Source organism: Pagrus pagrus, assembly GCF_965226575.1.
Source record: "Pagrus pagrus genome assembly, chromosome: 7".
In the NCBI taxonomy this organism is placed as follows: Eukaryota; Metazoa; Chordata; class Actinopteri; order Spariformes; family Sparidae; genus Pagrus; species Pagrus pagrus.
In genome coordinates, this window is record NC_140191.1 from 12,758,613 (window position 1) to 12,779,638 (window position 21,026).

At 41.2% G+C, this 21,026-nt stretch overlaps 3 protein-coding genes across 4 annotated transcripts in view; 2 read left to right on the forward strand and 1 right to left on the reverse strand.

Moving 5' to 3' along the window:
• Positions 1-2,276, forward strand: part of rap1gapl (RAP1 GTPase activating protein-like) — a 9,493-nt gene extending 7,217 nt beyond the window's left edge. For both annotated transcript variants that reach the window (XM_084356668.1, XM_084356667.1), the window contains exons 14-19: positions 237-308; positions 1,038-1,124; positions 1,214-1,369; positions 1,447-1,530; positions 1,622-1,641; positions 1,727-2,276. In XM_084356668.1, the coding sequence (XP_084212794.1) occupies positions 237-308; positions 1,038-1,124; positions 1,214-1,369; positions 1,447-1,530; positions 1,622-1,641; positions 1,727-1,817 (510 nt within the window). In that variant the 3' untranslated portion in view covers positions 1,818-2,276. The remainder of the gene's footprint in view (positions 1-236; positions 309-1,037; positions 1,125-1,213; positions 1,370-1,446; positions 1,531-1,621; positions 1,642-1,726) is intronic.
• A 1,448-nt stretch (positions 2,277-3,724) lies between these two features.
• styk1b (serine/threonine/tyrosine kinase 1b) lies at positions 3,725-13,732 on the forward strand. Its single transcript, XM_084357622.1, has 16 exons — positions 3,725-4,279; positions 4,368-4,449; positions 5,167-5,295; positions 5,818-5,963; positions 6,050-6,166; positions 6,261-6,354; positions 6,672-6,717; positions 10,007-10,062; positions 10,246-10,404; positions 10,769-11,101; positions 11,189-11,370; positions 11,463-11,537; positions 12,010-12,218; positions 12,354-12,394; positions 12,784-12,880; positions 12,974-13,732. The coding sequence occupies exons 1-16, from the start codon at positions 4,211-4,213 to the stop codon at positions 13,164-13,166; spliced, it is 2,028 nt and encodes a 675-aa protein (XP_084213748.1). The 5' UTR covers positions 3,725-4,210; the 3' UTR covers positions 13,167-13,732.
• An 87-nt stretch (positions 13,733-13,819) lies between these two features.
• Positions 13,820-19,763, reverse strand: phc1 (polyhomeotic homolog 1). Its single transcript, XM_084356900.1, has 14 exons — positions 19,642-19,763; positions 18,671-18,792; positions 18,429-18,539; positions 18,270-18,335; positions 17,960-18,100; positions 17,409-17,636; positions 16,510-17,235; positions 16,253-16,388; positions 15,980-16,155; positions 15,821-15,884; positions 15,623-15,710; positions 15,220-15,391; positions 14,859-15,096; positions 13,820-14,763 (listed from the first exon to the last, which is right to left on the reverse strand). The coding sequence occupies exons 2-14, from the start codon at positions 18,785-18,787 to the stop codon at positions 14,612-14,614; spliced, it is 2,415 nt and encodes an 804-aa protein (XP_084213026.1). The 5' UTR covers positions 18,788-18,792; positions 19,642-19,763; the 3' UTR covers positions 13,820-14,611.
• Between the last annotated feature and the right edge of the window lie 1,263 nt (positions 19,764-21,026).

Genomic DNA, 21,026 nt, shown 5'->3' on the forward strand with positions numbered 1-21,026 from the left:
AAGCACAGAATATTTTACAGGGGCTAATATAAATAAGAGATTGAATAAATTCAACAAGATGTCGGATGATACTCATACATTTTTTGACAAGCATACCTTAAATTGAGAATTTTACAGCATTTTACAATTAAAAAATAAATTTGACACTGCCCTCTGGTGGACAAATTATGCAACTCTGTTTTTTAAATGACCTTGGCATTTCAGTCGGGCTCTGATATTTTTTCTCCTCTTCACAGGTGTCTGTCACAGCCAGAGAGGATGTTCCTCCCTTCGGTCCGGTCCTCCCAGATCCTCCCATCTTCACAGAGGTCAGAAACAATACCGGCATCAACAAGCTGTTTTCATTTATCTCACGTAATGTCACAGGAACAACCAAATCATCATTTTCAGCATCTTTTTCTTTTTGTTGTCAGTCTGCCACTGACTAATACGGTGTTATTTTCGAACCTGCCAATCCTTCATTGTCCAGCAGTTGTCTCCAAAAGACCCTGTTATGGAAGACATTTTGATTTGTTAAAGCAGGAAGAGCACAGGTGTAATAATGATAATAATGATAATAACAATGTCTATCATGAAGAGGGTCGGTGTGAGGAGTCCTCCAGTGCTCTGCTGTAGGCCCCTTTCCACAGAAGACATTTTGACACACTACACAAAAACACAGGTTTAATTAATAAAATCAAAGACGTTTGAATTCATTTAGCTGCTTCAGTTTTAGGGTCTTGTTGTTGTGCATGCTGGTTCTAACTGTCGTGACTCACTGGATCACTTTAATAGATCAGAGCCAACTCACTGAGCCATCGGCCAAAGCACGTTCTCCTTATCTTTTTCCATAATACAGCCATGAGATGCTTAGCATGGAGGAGGCACATGTTAATTAAAGCTTTCTTTTGTTGTCTTGCTTTGATGATCCATCCAGTAAACTTTGTTGTAACTCCAGTGAGCATTTTGGTCCACACCACACCTACCTGATTCCCTAAAGTACAAATCAATTACTGAGATGCTACATAAGTCGTTGTTTCCTGTGTCCTGTGTTTCAGCGTTCCCTGCTGAGAGAATTCCTTCTCACCAAACTCATCAATGCAGAGATCTCCTGCTATAAAGCTCAACAGTTCAGCAGACTTGAGGTAGAGGATAAAACTTTTTATTCCTCTTCGTTATTGGGGAATATCCAACTTCATGTGCTCTCCTGTCCTGTCCCTTCTCTGTTATGAAGCTCCGGACTCGTTCATCGCTCCTGGAAAGCTTGCAGGCTGAACTCTCCACCCGTTCCCAGTGCATGATGGGGGATCGATCGCTGTCTGCTCTCCCATCTTCTGAGGGTGTAAGGGGGGCATCTGAGGGGAGTGGGGGGTTCATTGAAAACTTTAAGGTAAGTTTTAGAAACTCTCTCAAACTCGACCGTACTATTTTCACTTTACCATTTATTATCTGAATCTCTGTCATCAGAGAGCCATAAGAGTGCGGAGCCACTCTTTTGAGACTCTTGGGGTACCGAGGAAGGTTGGTAGCAGTGCAGCACAGAAGCCGAAGGTAAAACTTAACAATGGGAGTGAATGAGTTTGACTGAATAAGCACTTATTGAAAGGTTTGAGCTTATTTTTTTCTCTAACTTCTTTTACAGCCAGAGAAAGATGGAGAGAGGTAAGACTTTTGAAAACAGAAAGTAGTGTGGTCTTTTGCATGATCTGAGTCATCAATAGAGATTATTGTTTTCTCTGCTTTTCAGTGACAAATCTCCTGGACCTCTGCCTGCTCTCTCTGACAGTTTGGGACCAGCTGAAGTCAAAGACCAAGCTAGTCCTCAAGAGGAGACGTAGAAGGAAATATTCATTTGAAGATTTTAGATGTTAATATACCTATAGACGTTGCTAGCCTATATGATTACTACTTTATTATCCTGGTGGGTGGCTTATATGTAAATAGACTGTAAAAGTAAATAGTATTTCTGAGAATATAATTATTTTACTGTCATAGAAGTGATATTCTATATTCATGATAAACTGTACATTGTATTTCAGTGAGGTGTTAAACATAAAAAACTGCCAGAGAAGGCTGAAGTGTTGGCACAGAGTTTACACTGGTGTGTTTGTATTGTCAATAAAAACCTTTTACTTTGATGAGGGATAGAGGTGGAGAAGAGAGACAGATTTCAATTAGAATAAGCACAATATGCAGAAAATAAAGAATGCTCATTGTTTTAGAAACATTTTTTAAAATGTGGCAATTTAAGAAACAAACATGCAATAGTAACATAAAAAGAAGCAGAAGAGAGGAGGAAGAAAAAGGATAGGCCTGATCAAAAACAACCTGTCTGCAGTTCCTTCCTGGTTATTTATGATGTCGTGCAAACATTTAAATCTGTTTCTGACATTAAAGGAGAAATCTGAGTTTTTTGGAGTGTAAATACTACATACAACAATCTGTTATACTGGACAATATTCATATTAAGAGTCACAGAAAATTATAATGTAAACAAGACATTGCGCTTCAAGTGTGCTGCACATATAATTTGTGGAAGGCAGCAGCTGACATTTTGACTTGTCAAAGTGGGAAAGTGACTAATAACATAAACAATGGCTCTGATTTATTCAAGTGTCTAAAATGTAATTCAGCCGTCATTTAATTTATTGACACCTGTGGTTCTTCCTACTGTGACATGTCGAAATGTCTTTTGTGAGAGGGACGTTGAGGATGTAAAGATACTGGCTTGACAGTCACTCAAATTAGAGATGACCAAGCGTTTCACAAAATGAAAGAGTAAGACATCTGTATAAAACACAAAAGCATGCTGGAACTCAAAGAATACAGGACAGAAACCAGGAAGCAAGTGGCCATCATTACCCGTTTGAAGTTAGTGTCAGCTAGAAACACCTCAGCATGTGCTACTGTCTTGAATGTAATGTTTATGATGAGGAGTGAAGGAGACCAGCGACAGTGGCAGAAGTCTGAGGATCTTTTACATATGTAGAAATATTTAAAGTAAGAGTCTACATTCAAAATTTCACATAAAAGCAAAAAGGTATTGTTAAAAAAATACACTAAGTACAGAATATATTTGGAATTATGATTACTGATGCAGGAATGTAATCTGCAAAGTAATCGTCCATATACTGATTAAATAATCATAGTAATAAAAAGGATTTTAATAAAACAGGCAATAACACAGAAGAGTAAGATCATACAGACAGAAGCTGGTACAAAATTCAAGTTGTTTTTGTGTTAGTGGGAGATTATATAGATATTTCATATTTGTGTAAGTATTTTGTGAAACATGTATGCATTAGGGTGACAACAGAAATATGCCGGTACAACAAAAACAACAATAATAATAATAACATAAGGCTTTATTTATCCCTCAGCAGGGAAATTCAGTTTAAGGGTCATAGGCAGAGGGAAAAGAACAACAGTGACTGATTGAAGATTATAAAAAACAGTAGACACAAGACAGAAATAGAATGATATAAAGATAAAGTGAAAAAGTAACAATAATAATAATAAACACATTTAAGACGTGAATAAATACACATAAATTTGAAAATATCAATTTAATAATCTAGAAGTTTGTTAGTGAAACTCTTTGTCACTGCTCATGTGCTGCTCCACGCTCCGCTTCAGGAGGCGCTGACATGTAAAGGCTGTCTTGTCTACCGCCATTAAAACCGTAGAAGAAGACGAAGACGCTCGAGTAGAAGAAGAAAATAAAGGTAGGTGGGTTTACGTGGAGTTGTTGTCATTCCAGAGGAGGGCAGTAATGGGGCGTTGAGTTTGGATTGTGTCCATAAATACATTTCGACTTTTATCTTGAAGTGCATAATGAAAAATAAAACCCTTCCTCCTCTCATTTCTTTCCTCACCCTGGTCCTTACACTCTTCTGTAACTGAGCGGTATGTGTTGCTTGCAAATCTAGCTAACTGAAAGCTAAGCTAACCTACGTCTATATCCATAAATTATAGCTCTCAACGATTTAAGCTAACTCTGAGCTGATATCTGCTTATTTAATCGTGTAATGGTGCACTGATTGGACCAAACATTACAGTCCTCCCTCAACTCAGTTGAACTTTGACACACTGGGCGGTGTGCAGACTGGTTTGCAAGGAGGCTAGAGGAGACTGTCCCTGCGTCATTCACACATTACTAAACTGTTTAAACTTCACATTTATTTAAGCGTCGTGCTCCTGCGAGTTAAACTTAGAGCCACTGACATCCAGGATGACATCCAAGAAAGTGGTCGAGTTGTTCTACGATGTGGTTTCTCCCTACTCCTGGCTCGGCTTTGAGGTTCGTGTCTCTTTGTTGTTCATGTTCATTATCAGATCCACTGTCTTGGTTAAAAACGAGGGTTTACACAGGTCGTCTGTGTTTACAGGTGATGTGCCGCTACAGACACGTGTGGAACATAGAGCTCAAACTGCGACCTGCTTTCCTGGGTGGCATTATGCAAGGATCAGGTACTGAACTATTAGTAATTGCAGTGTACAATATACTATTTAAAACGAGATCCACTTTGAGCAGCTGCAACTGTAAAATGATGCTGACACAGATTTATAAATAGTTATGAGCAATAATCCAAAATACTGTATGTTATTCTGAAACTGGCTGTGGGGCAGAATGAGTACTTAAAGTGTATTTTTGATGCTAATACTTGTGTACTTTTACTCAAGTAATATTTTAAAAAGGGGACTTTCACTTTTAATTCTTTATTTCTTGATTGCAGTGTCCCTACTTTTACTTAAAGGGGCACTATGTAGTTTTGGAGAACAAAATTCAAACTCTGAATTTTAATATTTACAACATTAATGAGGTAATGATACAAACTGATGGATAACTAAATTCTCCATAACTGAATAAACAAGCTTTTCTCAGAGGAAAATAAGGTCTCTAGAACGCTGTTTGAAGCTAGAAAGGTGGTAAGTAAAACGGTATGAAATTGTTTGTTTATGCAGGCATTAAAAAAAATCAGTCAATGAAGATCCTTCTCTTCTGATTGAATTGTCTTCCCCAAAACTACATTGTGCACCTTTCAGAAAAATATGAGTACTTCTAAAAATAAATAAATAAATAAAAATTGGATCTTGAAAACTATTGTAAGGCATGTTGCATATTCATATCTGTGTGGAAACTGTTGGTGCTGTTGTTTCTCATACAATATGTGTCTTTCATTACAGGCAACAAGCCTCCCGGTGTGGTTCCAAACAAATTCATGTACATGACGAAGGACCTGCACCGCTTAGTGGGGTATTTTAATGTTCCCTTGCAGCATCCAGCTGACCCCTTTGAGGCCATGTTCAAAAAAGGTAAACACAAACAGGATCTGACATGATACATCATGAAATGTGTGTTGATAAGACCAAAGCTGGGTTAACCTGCTTGGGAGCCCCAAGATTAAAATGAGCTGCTAGGACTCCCCTCTCTGGGGATTGTGTACACTTTCACGGATCCTGGTTTACTGTTTTGTCATTTAACTAAAAGCAAATTTGTTTAGGAATTCAGGGCAAGTAAACATAATATAAGCTGAAATACTGAAGATCCTAAACAACACTAGACTAGAGCCCAAACAATTGATCAACAGGAAATGAATCATGTCAGTTGATTTTGTGCTCAATGATGCATTTTCCCATATAATACAACCAACCAAATTATTGCTATAAGTGAACCTGGGGCTGTGGGTCTGAGGGTCTGAGGGTCTGAGGGTAGTTGCTCATTTCCCCCCGGTTGGTAATTCAACCTTGTACAAGACAGTGGCTAGTCCTGTTTCTTTTAATTGGCAAAGCTAATAAGGTAGTGAGTTCATCAGTTCTTCTATTTTCCTCTTCTAGGCTCCTTGTCTGCAATGCGATTTGTGACAGCAGTGCAAGAGAGAGAGAAGGGTGGAGACAAGCAGGTCGAGCAGGTGTCCCGGGAGCTGTGGAGAAGGATCTGGAGTGAGGACAAAGATATCACTGAGCCTGCATCGTTGGCCGAGGTACCAACTTACCCAGCCTGGTTGTGTCCGAGAAGATTAATAAGCACCATCTAGTTTTGTCACAATGGTGTTTCTCTTTGCTGCAGGCGGCAATGAAAGCAGGATTGTCTGACAGCGAGATTAAAGAAGCGCTGGCACTGTCCACCACCAAGGGGATCAAAGACAAACTGAAAAGCTCAACACAGGATGCGCTTGATTATGGGGTCAGTTGTCCTTCAGTTCTCCTTGTTGATTCAGGCAAGAGAGACAAGATATGACGATGTCATGAACTAAATCTTTCCTGCTGTCTCTCCCCAGTCGTTTGGCTTTCCCATGATGGTCTGTCATGTAAATGGAAAGCCAGAGATGTTTTTTGGATCTGACAGATTTGAGCTCATGGCCCACTGCATTGGTGAGAAACCTGTACTACACATCATTAATAAATAAACACAAATGCACGTCATGCAAATGTGACATTTGACAGCCTTCATCTACTATTGCACTCTCTGTTAATCACCCCTGATAAGAACCTGATAAATATTGATATACTGTTTTGACACATACAGCTTATTTTTTTAATTTTGAGATTGACAACATTACAAACTGTATTGCAGCTTTTTTCTCCTTTTGTTTCTGTGGTTTGTACAAAGTTCAGCATCTCATTAGCAATTCAGGCTGAAGCTGCACTGAGATTCCTGCCCAGTCTCATGTTCGTGTTCTCTGTTTCAGGAGAGGAGTGGCTGGGACCTCAGCCTCACACATCAGCTGCTAAGCTGTGAGAGAAAACGCTGCCTTCACACACTGCTGGTGTGCTCACAGATTTTTGAATTTGCATTTCATGATTTTCACTAATTCTTCAAATATCACATTTTCAATGCTGTGCCTTCTGAAATCAAGCCGTATATTTCTAACAAACAGTAATGTAAATAATGTATCATGCAATTGTACTGTTAATTATGTGCCTATTAAAATGAACTTTAGCAACTTGCAGATGAGAAAAGCTTGTTTTTTCTCTGTTGAACTACAAAGGCATGAAAAGAAGAATTGTTGCATCGTAATATTATATCTTTAACCAAGCTAGAGCCGGGGCTGTATGGATGGTAGGACGGTCGGTGCACCACTTTGATCCAGTCTCAAAAACTACTAAATTCAACTACATTCATTGTCCCAACAGGATGAATCATACAGACTTTGTTGATCCCCTGACTGTTCCTCAAGGGGTCACCATGAGGTTTTTGAGTTGTAGCATTTAGTGCAGACATTCATGTTCCCCACAGGATGAACTGTAATATCTGGTAATGTTTTGAGTTTTCATCTGGCGTCATTGGGAGATTCTTGTGTTACGATCGTAGGTTATCCAGGCATTTCATGGGAACATAAATACACTTTAAAGCAACATTATTTAGAAATTGTCATTTATTGCGAGAGAAACATACAACAGAAAAAAAAATAAACAACACATATCAAAATAAGTTAAATAGCTGCATACAGAAAATAAGAAAAAGCCTCAGCATACTCCTGAAATGCAATAAGATAGATAGAATACACTTAATATAAAAAAAATACAAACAGGATAACAAACTATACATTAGACAAGTGTGCAAAGTTAATAAGGTAAACACTACACCTGCTTCACATCAGCATGTTAGCATGCTCACATTAGCATTCAACCCAAAGCAGCTGTTAAGATACTGTTTGTGGTGTCCAACAGTTCATATGTTCTTTACAAAGATTAGATTTTTTTATCTGACTGCAACATTTTTGTCACTGTTGTTCTTACATGTAAATCAAGCAATTCATAATAAATCATCACCCTGCGTACATTAATATTACTTTGGCTCAGTGGTTTCTTCTCAGTCAGAAGGTCTCGAGTTTAAACTCATTTTCAGCAGAGGCCTCTCTGTACTGGTTTCCTCCACCTGTCCAAATATATGCAGGTTATGTGGAAGGGAAATGAAATACCCATAGCTATTAATGTGAGTGGTTAGAGTCTTATTGTGTTTTCTTTACGGTAGACTGACAAGCTGTGCAGGGTGTAACCCTCCTATTTACTAATGTGAGCTCACATCTGCTCTACGTCCTTATGAAATTAAACAGGATGTGGGTGTAGATGGTGGTTGGATAAAACCCTTGTTATGAAATCTCAAATCAAATGTGTCACAACAATTGACAGCACCATGGGACATACAGTATTCCCACACTGTATGATAACATAATTTTGTATCTACTTGTTCAAACAGATCTTTTCAGCTGTATGATGCCATAATCATCAAGCTGAAAAGATCCGCCATAGTTTTCATGGCTGCAATAAATCATCAAAACTAAATCATCTTAATCTCTTTTTGACAAATTCAGTTTAGATTTTGACTAGAATTTCAATTTTTTTTTCATTCTTGCATTAAGTCCAGGTTGAAGAGATTTAAATTAGATTGTGTACTTTTATTTCAGTATAATTTTGAATGCAGGACTTTTATGTGTAGTTATTAAATGTTTCAAAATGTTGTATTGGTACTTTTTCTTAAGTAGAAGATTAGAGTTCGTCTTTCACTGCTGTAACAACGCATTATCCTGACAGTATACTTTCATATATTTTACAAGATGTGGGACCATTACCTATGCTTAATGTCTTTAACCAGCAAGAAATGCAGTTTATTATTGCTGAATAAATCCTCCAGAGGCTGCAAAACCTGTCATACTTGTTCCAATACAATTCAGAAAAGCCATGCCTAACAAAAGGACTAAAAATGACAAGGACTGGCAGGACCTGTTTTTTCCCAAACAAAGACAAGAAAGGCGGGGCCAGATATAAACTAGGTGACATATGTCGACTCCAGAGAAGTGGGTAGAGCAACTGAAAGAGAGGCAGGGCAAGACTGGATTACCATCAACCTGATATCAACCTGACACATCACCTCTTAAACCGAGAAGGAAGGAGACAGAGAGGAGGAAGAGGTAAACAAGAGAGAAGAGGGATGAGGTGTAGGTGAGTTGGGTGGAGTTAAGAAAGCACAGGAGGTGGACTAACAGGGAGCAGCTCACTGATCCTCTGAGAGAAACAGAGACAATGAGGATCTGAAAAGCAAAGCTGAACCCGGACTCGACATTCAGCTGGGAGGATGTATGACAAGTGCCTGCAAGACAAGTGTATGACAAGAGCCTGGAATAACAGGATTTAACATTTTCTTTGGGATTCAAGACACAACTGAAGGGAGCTGAGGTAAGGACTGTTTACACTACATGTCTTTGAAGTCATGTAATAGATTGTTGATGTAGCTCTGAGAGAGAGTAGGTTAATGTTTAACATCAAGACTGTCTATCTCCTTCTGTAATGATCATGACATTGCTTCTAGCCGAGCGAGCCGGTGCTGTTTTTCCATTTGTGTTTGCCCTTTGGGTGTGAAGAAGCCTCCAGCTGTAACATTTCTGTGCCATAAAAATGCAGATGAACAGGTTTAGAGATGTTGGATCTGACGTTTAAGGATGAGGAGTTTCCTTGTGTGACTGCTGTGTCATCTCTCTTCCTATACGCTCTAAACTCAGATATACAGAATACAGATTCCCCAGGTAGAGATTATACTTTTATTTTCATGTATACAGCTTTTGTAAAGGGTGTATGTTATGGCTAAACTAACTCATACAGCTTTACTTCACCTTTACATAGAGCAGTGGGTGAGATCTGTGCTAAAGTCCTGAGATGGTTAAATTAAAAACAACAATTCAGTGAGGTGTCAGGGTTTTTTGGCGATCCTCAGAGGTGGTGTACCAACAGGTGAAGTTTCTGGTCTCAGTTACACATTCGCTCAGACACCTTCTCATGCTGGATACCTTGTAAAGTGTCATGTTACCATTCACTGATTCAACCCAGGAGACAACACAGGTTTCAGGACGACTACTGTCACTTTGTCTCGTTTTTATTCATCTACATCTCTTTGTGTAGCCATGACAGAGATTTTGGCAATTTTGTGTTTTTTGTGAATAGAAAATATCATGAAGCTATAAAACTACGCATGTGGAAATAGTTTGTGTGAATGAAATATTCTTTAATCTCTTTTTACATGTGCCAGGATGTCTTCAGTATCAGAAGCAGACTTCCGCTGCAAGCATGGAGATACAATCTGTGGTGAGTTTTAATCAGAAGAGATAACTTGACTTGAATAATTTTTAGCCTTGTTCGGCCATTAGACGCTTTCTTCAACCTTGACATGAGATGAACAAACAGCATACCAGCTCAGGCAAACATGTCTGCCAGTGTATCTCAGACTTGCAGAGTGATTTTAAGGATTGTGTCTGTTCCTGTTTGCAGAGATCCGTGTGTACGAGCAGGAGGTGATCATTGTGCCCACCCTGCTGCTGGCCAGCTTCCTGGTCACCCTGGTCTTTGTTCTCCTGCTGCGCTTTTGTCCGGAAAAAGTCGATCGAATCCGTCCACAGAAGACCAGGAGAGTGCTGCATGGCGTTGATGGTAAGACATCAGAAGCACAAGCTTATTACTGTTGATTTAATTCAATGAAATCATATCACATAAATTAAACTGGATCGACACAGACAGCAAGCTGTTTCTAAATGTTTATCTAAGTAAGTTGGTTTTTGAGCCTCATTCCCAACTCATCAAATACTGAAGCTTTGTTATATCCATATAAATCCATCCCTTTATCCAGAATTGATTATTAAAACACTTGTCAATTCTTTATTCTTAATTTTTCTTCTTTATTTTTCATAAATCAGTGACATGACTGGTGACAAGTTATCCACAAGCTTCCTACTCTCATGTAAATCCTTTCATTTATCTCTATTGATAATTATTGTCCCTCTCTCTCCATTCTTAGCTCCACCAGGTATCAATGTCCTGGAGCATGAAAGCATCGCTCTGGACGTGCCCAGTTCCTACTCCACCTTCCACCCCCCGAACACTTATGCCTCCAGAAACCTCTCCATGTCTGTGGTCACACCCTCTATCCCGTCCAGCCCTCCGCAGCAGCCCTTCAAGCCCAGTTTCACTCCCATCGTCCAGCCAAGAGAGTTGCCCCGCCAGAGGCTGCCCGAGTCCTTCAACCTGGTCACCCCTATGCCTGGTGCCTTCTCCCTGCGCTCCGACTCCGCCGTGTCCCTCTACAGGGCCCGTATGGAGAACAGGAACGTGGTGCTGCGAGTCCTGAATGGTGAGAAGCTTGAATTTTGTGTGAGAGTATTTGTTTTGAGGTTTCTTCTGCGTTCCTTGATCTCCCTCTCTTTTTTGCCCCTCACAGACTCTGCTGATGCCACAGAGAGACACAGCTTCCTGGGCTTCGCATCCTTCCTGGCACAGCTCGGACCACATCCCTTCCTGCCAGAGCTTCTTGGTGTTGTGTCACTTCGAGCTCCTCTGGTCACAGTCGTTGAAGAGCTGGAGAACAGAGACCTGCTCAGCTGCCTGTGGCGATGCAGACAGGTATATTTGTACAGAGGGTAGTGCACTGCTGCAGTGTGTGTTAACTCACTTTAAACATCAAAGCAAAATAAGCAGCTCCTCTTGTTTTTCAGGACAATGTTGATCCTCCATGTGAGATGACTGAGAGAAGAATATTTACCATTGCCAACCATGTGGCCTCTGCACTGGTTAGTATACTACTGTATGTACTGTATGTCCTCACCTTTTTTAGACCTTTTTTTTTTTGTTTGACTTTCAAATCACTGACATGGGACTACAGTAACCGTGTTCTAACCCAACCTCAGCAGGGACTTGATGACAGGGTTTCACTCAAATAACCCTGACAGTCCTGAAAATGACATGAATGTGATTTTCATGTGTTTTTGTATAATTGTCTTATTTCTTTTACCTTGTTTGAAACAAACGATAGTCTCACAGGGACAATGCTAATGTGATGATGTTTATGGGTAATGTTTACCTTGTTGCACCAGCTTAGTTTAGCAGGTTAGCGTGCTGAGGGATCTGGGGATACTGGGGATAATCATTTTTTTCAAAAATGTTATGCCAATCCTTCCAATGGCTGTTGAGGTATGTCAGTTTGGACCAAACTAGGCTTACGTGTTTAATCCTGAGATGCCCCTCATCTTGTTCCCCAATCAGGAGTTCCTTCACAGCAAAGACCTCCTCCATGGAAACATTCGTGCCCGCAGCGTCCTGGTCACCAAGGACTTCACGGCCAAGCTTTGGGGCCTGCATGGGGTTTACACAAGGAAGAACCAGGGAGCCTCTCAGAAAGATGATCCCAGCATGAAGAAATGGCAGGCACCAGAGCTGTTAGCCAGGAGACCTGCTGGTCAGAGCAGCGACATGTGAGTTTGTTTTCTGACTGAATTTACATCTTTCAACACAGACGCTGCAAAAAAAAAATATATACGTTTATTATTAAGAGTGTTAACTGAATGGAGGGATCTAACCAGTGTTTGCCTCTGTGTGTCCATCTCTAGCTGGTCATTTGGCGTCTTACTGTATGAAATGGCAACATTGGGTGAGTAGAATTTTAACTTTCAGCAAGATACAGCGTAAATAATTCATACTGTGTTGTCACTTCACGTCACGTTCATCATTTTAACACAGAATCTCTGCTTGAATCAGGCAATTGTAGGCAATGTATTTACAAACCCAGAAAAGGACTTCTTTATAGCAATATTGGATTTTAATGGGATGAAGTACCTTAATCTGCAAATGCAATTGCTGTATTGACTGAAAACAGACATGTCCATCTTGATATCTTACCCACAATCATACTCTATTGATTTTCCAGAAATTATACCATAATATATATTGATATTGCAATGAAAAAGTACATAAACTTTGATCGAAGATTTTCTCCATACGCCTCACTCCCACCTACTGTATTTACTCCTTTCACTCCAGGCGAAGCTCCATTTGCAGAAATTCCAGTTACTGAGCTTCTTCAGTTTCATCAACGAGGGAAAAGTCTGAAAAAACCTTCCAACTGCTCCAACACGCTGTAAGTATCCAGATAACACAACCAACCCTGAAGCAGAGTTTCTCTCCTAAACAAATGTGCTGTAAAGCTCAAACTATTTCCTCTCTGCCTCAGATACACCATCATTAAGGGTTGCTGCCAGTGGAAGGATCAAGATCGACCCTCTCTGGCTGAGGTGAGCCGCAAGCTCAGCTCAGGAGAGAAAAGTGCCTCTGATAAAGTCCTGAAGGCATCGGGGACGGTTAACATTGAGCAGTACCTGCAGGAAGCAGGGTACGGGGAAGCCAACAGCTACACTGTTTTCTGATCACCGCCCGTGTCAGCGGGATTCATTGCACTATTCTCCCCAGTGGTACCTCAATGGTGCACTTCAAAACAATATCTCTCAAGTGCAATAAAAGTGCTCCCAGCTCTATTCATAAGAGCTTTGGGCACTGAAATTAATCTTTTATAATGTTTTGTTTGTCTCCTACTTCAGTTAACAAGTAAAACTGTGTAACTTGTTTACCTTTGGGGACCATCATTCTTGGCAGTTCCTAAATCTTTGAGGTTCAGATGGGGGGAAAAACAAACTGTAATTTTGTAGTGGTACACTTCAGGATATGTAAGCTTGATCAACGTACAGCTGCTGCATCGTGAACTTGTAGTCGATACTGTCAATATATGATGGTTTACAAATCTTGTTTACAATCTATAATAAATGTATATTAACAGGTGTAATATATGTTATTACATTTTTGTATGATTCGATTTGGAAGAGTTATGGAAATTAAGGGCATTTAAATGTATTTATGCTATTATTACACTCACTGTCTCTATAAGCTCAGTATATGTGGACATCTGAGTAAGAAATGAGCTCAAACTGTTTACACAAACTCAAATGTGAATAAAATATCACAAGTCCTGCAGTATTTTTCATTTTCAAGTGGACATCATGGAGGTAATAAACACATTAACAGGTCCAGTAACAGGTATTGTTTATTGGTAGTACTGCATACATGTACACAGAGCACTTCCACTCAGCCCTTGAGAGAGCAAACCACGAGGAATACCTATTTTCAGGTAGTTAAGTTGATTAAAGCTACTAAAACTATATCATATTCATGAAAAAATAACTTTGATTGTAGTACAAAATGGAAAAGATACAAAACTAAACTTTAATAACTAGTAAAATTAACTAATTAAAATAAACCAGGCTTTCTGAGTGTCTTCTGCTTGATGTGATTGGAGCCTGGATTAGACATCTATGGTAAAATAACAACTAACTAGTAAAAGACTGAAACATTTAAAAGAAGTCATTTGACATCACTCCAAATCATATATCACTAAAGTTAAAGCACCGTTTGAAATACAGCCAGAAGGCAACATTTCTTTCTGTTTAACCCAACAGGTGAACTGTCCTAGTTAAAAGACCTAGCACCAAGTACTGCAGGCTGGATTTGCACAGTTTCACAAGAGTTTACATACAAAAGGCCTCTACTCACAGCGACAGGAAAAAAAAACTGACAAACACTACTGACTGTCCACTCTCCCCGCTCACATGTTACAGTATACATACATGGTTTTGCACATTCAACGTCCAGAAAGTAAACTGTCCATCCCCATATCTCCATATGAGTGATGGTGCACCACTGTTTAGTAAAAAGCATCCTCACAGATCTCAGTCTTTTCTTACTAAAAGAGGAGCAGGTCCAGGTACTGATTCATCAATGAGAAAATGAGCCTGCTTATCCTTCATAAGCGCCGACTCCATCACTCACGCAGGCTGTTGATGGAGGCACAGATCTTGAGAGCGGGACCCAGCTTGATATTCATGGTGGAGATGAGATGGTCCTCTCGGAGGAGCAGCAGAGCCTGCCCGTCTATTTCCTGTGACAGGAACTGGGCAGCCAACTCTTCACAACCTGGACACAGAAAAGGAAGACAGCATTAGAACAAAATGAGAACAAGAGACACGGCGAAGGCTTACCAATCTGTTATACAATCAGCGAACACCAACCTTGAAGTGAAGAGATGAACCTGCAGACTTCCTCCACGCTCCACTGAGCAGGAGTTGCTGAGAGAAAGTTAGCTCCCTCTAGCGGGAGGCTACCAGGAGCTGAGCTGTCAGACGGAGGAGCGCTGTGCTCAGCTCTTGAGCAGGAGTGTGAGGAGCTCGGGGACAGTGAAGGAGAATCGTCCTCCTCTCCTTCTCCATCGCTGGATACATCCTCTGAACGACTGGACTCAGAGTGACACTACGTGCAAAAGAGTTGAGGCTCATTGATTGCTTTTTAATGTCATCTAATAAAGGAATCCACATACACCGGTACAGAAATATAGAACATCAACAGCCTCATCCCTTAAACTACAGATCTTACCTTGACAGGTAGATGCCTGCTTGATAGTTTGTTACAGCTGTTATTAGAACTGCTCCTGCGAGAGGGGCCCCTCCGCCTCGCAGCGCTCTCGGTGGGTGCTGGAGGTGGTGCCGGGCCTGCACCGCTCCTCCCTCTGCTGGTCTTAAAGTGTTGGCTGCAGCTCACGTTATACCTGTGGATCCAGGAGCACAGTCAATACTTAGAAAGACATTTCCTAGGTTTTTCGTTCGACTATGTGCACAAATCTTGCAGTTTTTTACTCCACGCAATGTGATAATTAGGTCTATAATAATAGTGAACTGACCAACATATAAAGCACAGTAGAATCTTTGGAGGTGTGTATGACATGACTAAACAACAAAACAAAAACAACGCCAAGAGGGAAAGCTAAAGTACAACATACCTCTTAGCACAGGTATTTGAACAGAACCTCTTTGATCCTCTGAACTGGCTGGCTGGTGCGAGGCTTCCACAGTACTCACACTTTAACACTGAAGAGGAAGAGGAAAGGATAAAAGTATGCTACACATTTAGGAGATACTGACCATGCACACAGATTTATGGTATCATCTTTAAAAGTAAGAGTTATTCCACCACTTACATGGAGGTCCATTCTCTGAGCGGCCGACCAAGGCAAAATCTCTGTCTTTGAGGAGTCCAGCAACCTGTCAAATCAAATACAAGCCTGACAGTGAGGAGCAGTTTTACATGAAAAAGTAGATGGTGCAGATGTGATTTAATGTGTAATTTGTACGCTTACAGGGAAAGGCTCAGCTCCCTCCTGGATCACAAAGCCCTCTATGAGATGGGTGAGGACTTGAGGTTTGACCACTGCCTGGGGAACAGGCGCTCTGTTGTCTCCAAGCCCGACTCTTGACAAGGGCAGAGGCAAAGACAGGGTGGGAGGAGACGGGAAGGCAGCTGCTACAGAAGGAGCTAGTGAGGATCGAAAGAAACAGATTTTACAGTTAAAAATTTCAAATATTGTTACTAATAAATGTATGTTTGATCTGGTGATGGCAAATCGACATACCCGAGTCCTTTGTAGGGGCAGGGGATAAGGGAGGAGCAGAATCTTTCATGGGTGCAGAGTCTGAGCATTCTGTTGCCATCTCATTTGGTGCGTCACAGTCAGATTTTCTCTTCAGAGAACCAATGGCAGGCTTTATCTAGTGGTATGTGGAAGAAAAAAGCAGGAGAAACTGTTAGAATTCCTTCTACACTGATAATTATCTTTATGCCTATCCAACAAAGTATACATAAGTTCATCCCTTCAATGCTTGATCTTACCATAGCACTGTTGCTGGAGACTGCATTAACATTCCCGGTGGTTTCCTGGCCTGTGCTGCTTCGTACTTGTGCCAGGGCCACAGCCTGTGCATTTCCTGCTAAGCCCTGCCTGGCTCCCACAAGCTGCACAGGGATGTGGGGAGTGCCCTGGCTGTTGCCAGGTGGTGCTGGAAGAATAGGAGGTGGGTGTCGAGGGGGCAGCTGCACAGGTAAGCGGTGTCCCTGAGCTGTTTTGGGCTGGATTGGCACCGGACCTTTGTCTGCAGTAGTGCTGGCCTGCTGCAGGGGCTGCACCACCAGAGTCTGTGTGTTAACGTTGGCTTTTTGGGTCACTGAGCCGATGGAGTAGCCCTGGGTGGTGGTAGGAACATTAGTGGTGGGTACCAGGATCACAGGGGCAGCAGAGGAGGACAGGAGGAGTTGAGAGAGAGGGAGTGCTGTAGAGGAGGTGGAGGAAGGAGCTACAGAAGCAGCGGGAGTAACAGTCATGGCAGCCTGGTTTCCAGTCTTTACAGTCATAGTGTTGGCGGTGGACTGCTGAGTAAAGTTGGGTTTGGCCATTTGTTGCTGCTGTTGTGGTTGCACTTGCTGCTGCTGAGTTCTCTGGGTAAAATTCTGCTGCTGTTGCTGTTGACCCAGAGGAAAGCCAGCAACATCTTTCCTCTCTGGAAGCTCAGACTTGACAGCAACTGCTCTGGGAGCACAGTGCAGGGCCAGATTTTGCACCTGGAAGATAAAATAAAGAGTAGGGTGTGATGAAAAGAGTTTAAGTAAGTAGCACGAGCAGACTTGGTGGAGTCCTCCGATGACCACCATGTCTCTAAAAATCATATATTTTAAGGCAGTATGACTTTAAATAGCTCAGATTACAAATAACAAGTATGTGATGGTCCTCAAACCTGATCATTGTCAGACTGGGCACTCGCAGTTGTAGGAGCAACTTCATGCTGTTGCTGCTGCTGTTGCTGTTGTTGTTGCTGCTGTTGTTGCTGCTGCTGTTGTTGTTGCTGCTGCTGCTGCTGCTGCTGGGGCTGTGTTTGGGCAACTGTTGCTACAGTAGCTGTTGCTGTACCACCAGGCATGAAGATGAGCTGAGAGGCAAGGGGAGCCCTGAGAGAGCGGTTTACCTGTGTGAGGAGCAAGACAGGTGGATCAACCTTGTAAAAGACAAATTTGTCAATGACTGACTCCGTAGCTACACAGAGTACTTAATAATTGCAAATGTTCTCTCTGTGGTTGTGCCAATTTTTTTTCTTGCAAGAGATCATGCATTATTGCTTGTTCTCTTGAGAAGCCTCGTACATTGTACATTTTTAGAGTACCAATTCAATAACTTTCACAAACAGAATATAAGATGAATTGGTAACACAGACGAGAGCAATATGCACTTTATTTCTATTTCACACTATTTCTTAAAAAATGGACAATATGCATGACCATTTTAACTCACCCGAAGATACATCTGTCCCTGTCCTGCAGAGTTTCCACCCAGCAACACTGACTGGTTGAGAGCCGTTGTAGTTGACGTGGCCGGGCCGTGGGGACGGGGATTAGTCATGGTACCTCCCGCAGATGTAGTGCTTAGGTTGACCTGTGAGGAACAGGTTTTTAATCAAACCTACATTACTATTATTGTTGCCTAAATCCTCTCCGGTAGACTTCGGACCACAGAATTTTTCTAAATGTCTCTTCATACTAGAATGCCCTCTTCCGAGTGTGTGTTAAACATCTACCCTACTATATAAAACAGTATAACTTACTGTGGTGGTCGCCTGGGACATGCTGTTGCTTGGAGTATTGGACTGACGACTAGCTGCAAGTGTGGCCTAGATTAGAGAGAAATGAAAGGGATGGGATGTAAAGCTTTTGCTTACCGTATTTCTGTACTGACTGTATTTTCCTGTCATATTTATGGTTACCTGTTGCACAGCAGCCAAGTTGTGGAGTTGGGCACTATTGATCTGCTGCTGCAGCATGAGCTGCTGGAAGTACTGAGCAGCATTCGGCTGTCTTTGCAGTGCTTGAAGAGCCTAGACAAAACACAAAGAGAGACAAATATTGTTTCAAGAATATTCCCAAAGTCTTAACATTATCATCAACCATTGAAGATTACGAACAGTAATCACATGCAGTTGTTGACGCACAAAAAGACTATACACACCTGTACAGCCTGCCTTTCATATAGAGACATGTGGGCTATCTGGGGTGCACGAGAGTTGCTGCCTGCTTGAGGATTTCCATTGGTGGTGCCTGTGTTTTGGTCTTCACCTGCGTCCATGTTTGCTGCTCAAAGCACAGAAGCCACTGGTCAATAACAGTGGAGGCTAAACACTTTCAAAGCACACAAAACAAATATTTCTATTAATTCAAAGACTTCATTGCTTAATATTATATAATTAAAATGCCTGAATAAATAAATATGAAAACTCAAATCATCAGTTTCTAGCTGAAGTATAATACAACAAAACAGACACTGCTGGAATTATTATAAAAACAGCTGCAGCATTAGAGGACCACAGTGGATCACACTGACAATATCCGGTACTCGGATTGTTTAACAGAGCAACAGAAGGTTTTTCTTCACAGGGCCCATAAATCACAGCTTGCTACACTCCTGCACATAGAAAAAGCTTTGACTACATATGAGCTCAGCAGACGTTTTCACTATGCCACCAATAATCGTGGCAAGCACGGGCACTGTTGTATTTTCATTAGCAGACGAGCTGTCAACATGATAGATGGGTGAGAGAGAAAGAACAACATGGAGGAAAGCTCAAAGCACCAAGTGAGAAAGAAGCTAACCAGCTGTGGCTAACCACAATGGACTTTGCTAGTTAGCTAACCAATCTCCAAACAAAAGTCTGACAGACCATGAAAAAGTGCATAAACATTTGTAACTGGGCTAGAAACACGGGGCGAGTGCCGGAATGTCAAATAAAAATGGATATGCAGTTAATTTGGCGCTAACATGGACGTTTACGAGTAGAAAAGCTGCAGCGTTAGTTCAACACAGATAAGCTAACTAACTAGCTGCGCTAGCTTCTTACTGCAGGCACAAAGCTAGCAACTAGCTGGCTAACACCCATGCAAGAAGTCACCGTTTAGTGTTTTTCAGCGTGCTTGTGTGTTTACCTCTCCTCGGTATTTCTGTCCTTTTCACAGTTAATTGCAATCAAGTTTATCATGCGGTCTTGTTTTTGACTACAGACAACGATAGCCCCTGGCAGGGTTTTTGCCTCCAACGAAACCCCGCCCCTTACGAGTCTTTTCTTCTTCTTCTTCTTCGTGGGTGTTTCGGCGGGTGTCACAGCCCAGTTAAAGACGCATACCGCCTCGTGCTGCGTGGACGTGGCCACATCCTCCACAAGCTCGAGTAAATAAAATATGATTTGGTTGTCGTTCAACATATTTGGAAGTATGCTCATTTTCTTTCTGTTATTTCACGGTTAACAACAATTAACAACTATATAAACTTAAAAGATTGATAAACACTGTAGTTCACCTATAAACATTACTTGAATAGCCAAATGTTTATAAACTTTAACAAATGCTTAATAAATGGTTTATAAGGCATTTCCTTGTTACATAACATTGAAATAACCATTCAGTGAAGTTTCACTAACTAAATTTCACTAACTAAATTTACCAGTCATTAATTATGTGTTTTATAAAATGTTGTTGTTGTTGCCTTTGTTGAATTCAGTGACTCAGACTGGCAGATCCTGCTGAACTGCTGCTAGTGATCTGATACAGAAAGTCCTCCATGGCTTATGCAGAGAGTTTCTCTGGCTGGGTGGCGCCAGTGTTGAATAATTGACCTGGGTTCCACCTGGGGTGATGAAATCCTAGACCTGCAGCCAGTGATCTGAGGGGCATCAGAGCTGTGGACTCGAGTCGACTCCAGTCACTGTTTTGATGACTTACAACTTCACTTCACTGTTTTCTATTCAGAAAATAAATGACTTGAAAATGAAAATGAAGATGAAGAAGTAGAATAAAAAAAGTGATATCTATGGTTCAAAACCTGGCGCCTACATTACCCACAATGCAACGTAGCTACTGAGTGACAGCCTTTAAATATGTTTTATTTGATAGTGGGTTAGGCTTGATTGAATTAAAGGGGACTGCTGGGCCTTGGTGCAATTCTAGTTTTCTCTGTTCTCACGGCACATGTAGAGTATCAAATTTTCTCAGTATCTTTACTGTATAACTGTAATAAAACAAATGGTTCCTCCTGCTGGAATACTGAAATACAGGTCTTCTGGCTCCCATGACGGACTGGAAGCTTAATTTACGTCACAGGTCTTGTTCGTCAAGGCTGCTCTGTTCCTACATGTCTTAGCCCACTGTTTACAATCATGCTCATGCAGATGTGCTGTGTCTTGAATTTGTGTTTGAAAATCGCAAGATATCTCGTATGTCACAGTCCCACAAATACAGACGACATCAGAGGCAGACTCGGGCTGTCTGGGGGACAAAAAAAATAAAAATAAATGTCATTTTAAGGGCACCTATTA

Bases quoted from the DNA above. Each gene is read 5' to 3' on its own strand.
- styk1b (XM_084357622.1), top strand. From the start codon at position 4,211: ATGACATCCAAGAAAGTGGTCGAGTTGTTCTACGATGTGGTTTCTCCC. The intron at 11,371-11,462 runs GTATATTTGTAC...CTTGTTTTTCAG, and splicing joins GCCTGTGGCGATGCAGACAG to GACAATGTTGATCCTCCATG. The intron at 12,881-12,973 runs GTAAGTATCCAG...TCTCTGCCTCAG, and splicing joins TCCAACTGCTCCAACACGCT to ATACACCATCATTAAGGGTT.
- phc1 (XM_084356900.1), bottom strand. From the start codon at position 18,787: ATGGACGCAGGTGAAGACCAAAACACAGGCACCACCAATGGAAATCCT. The intron at 17,637-17,959 runs GTGAGTTAAAAT...CTCCTCACACAG, and splicing joins AGGGACAGATGTATCTTCGG to GTAAACCGCTCTCTCAGGGC. The intron at 17,236-17,408 runs GTTTGAGGACCA...TTTATCTTCCAG, and splicing joins CCCAGTCTGACAATGATCAG to GTGCAAAATCTGGCCCTGCA.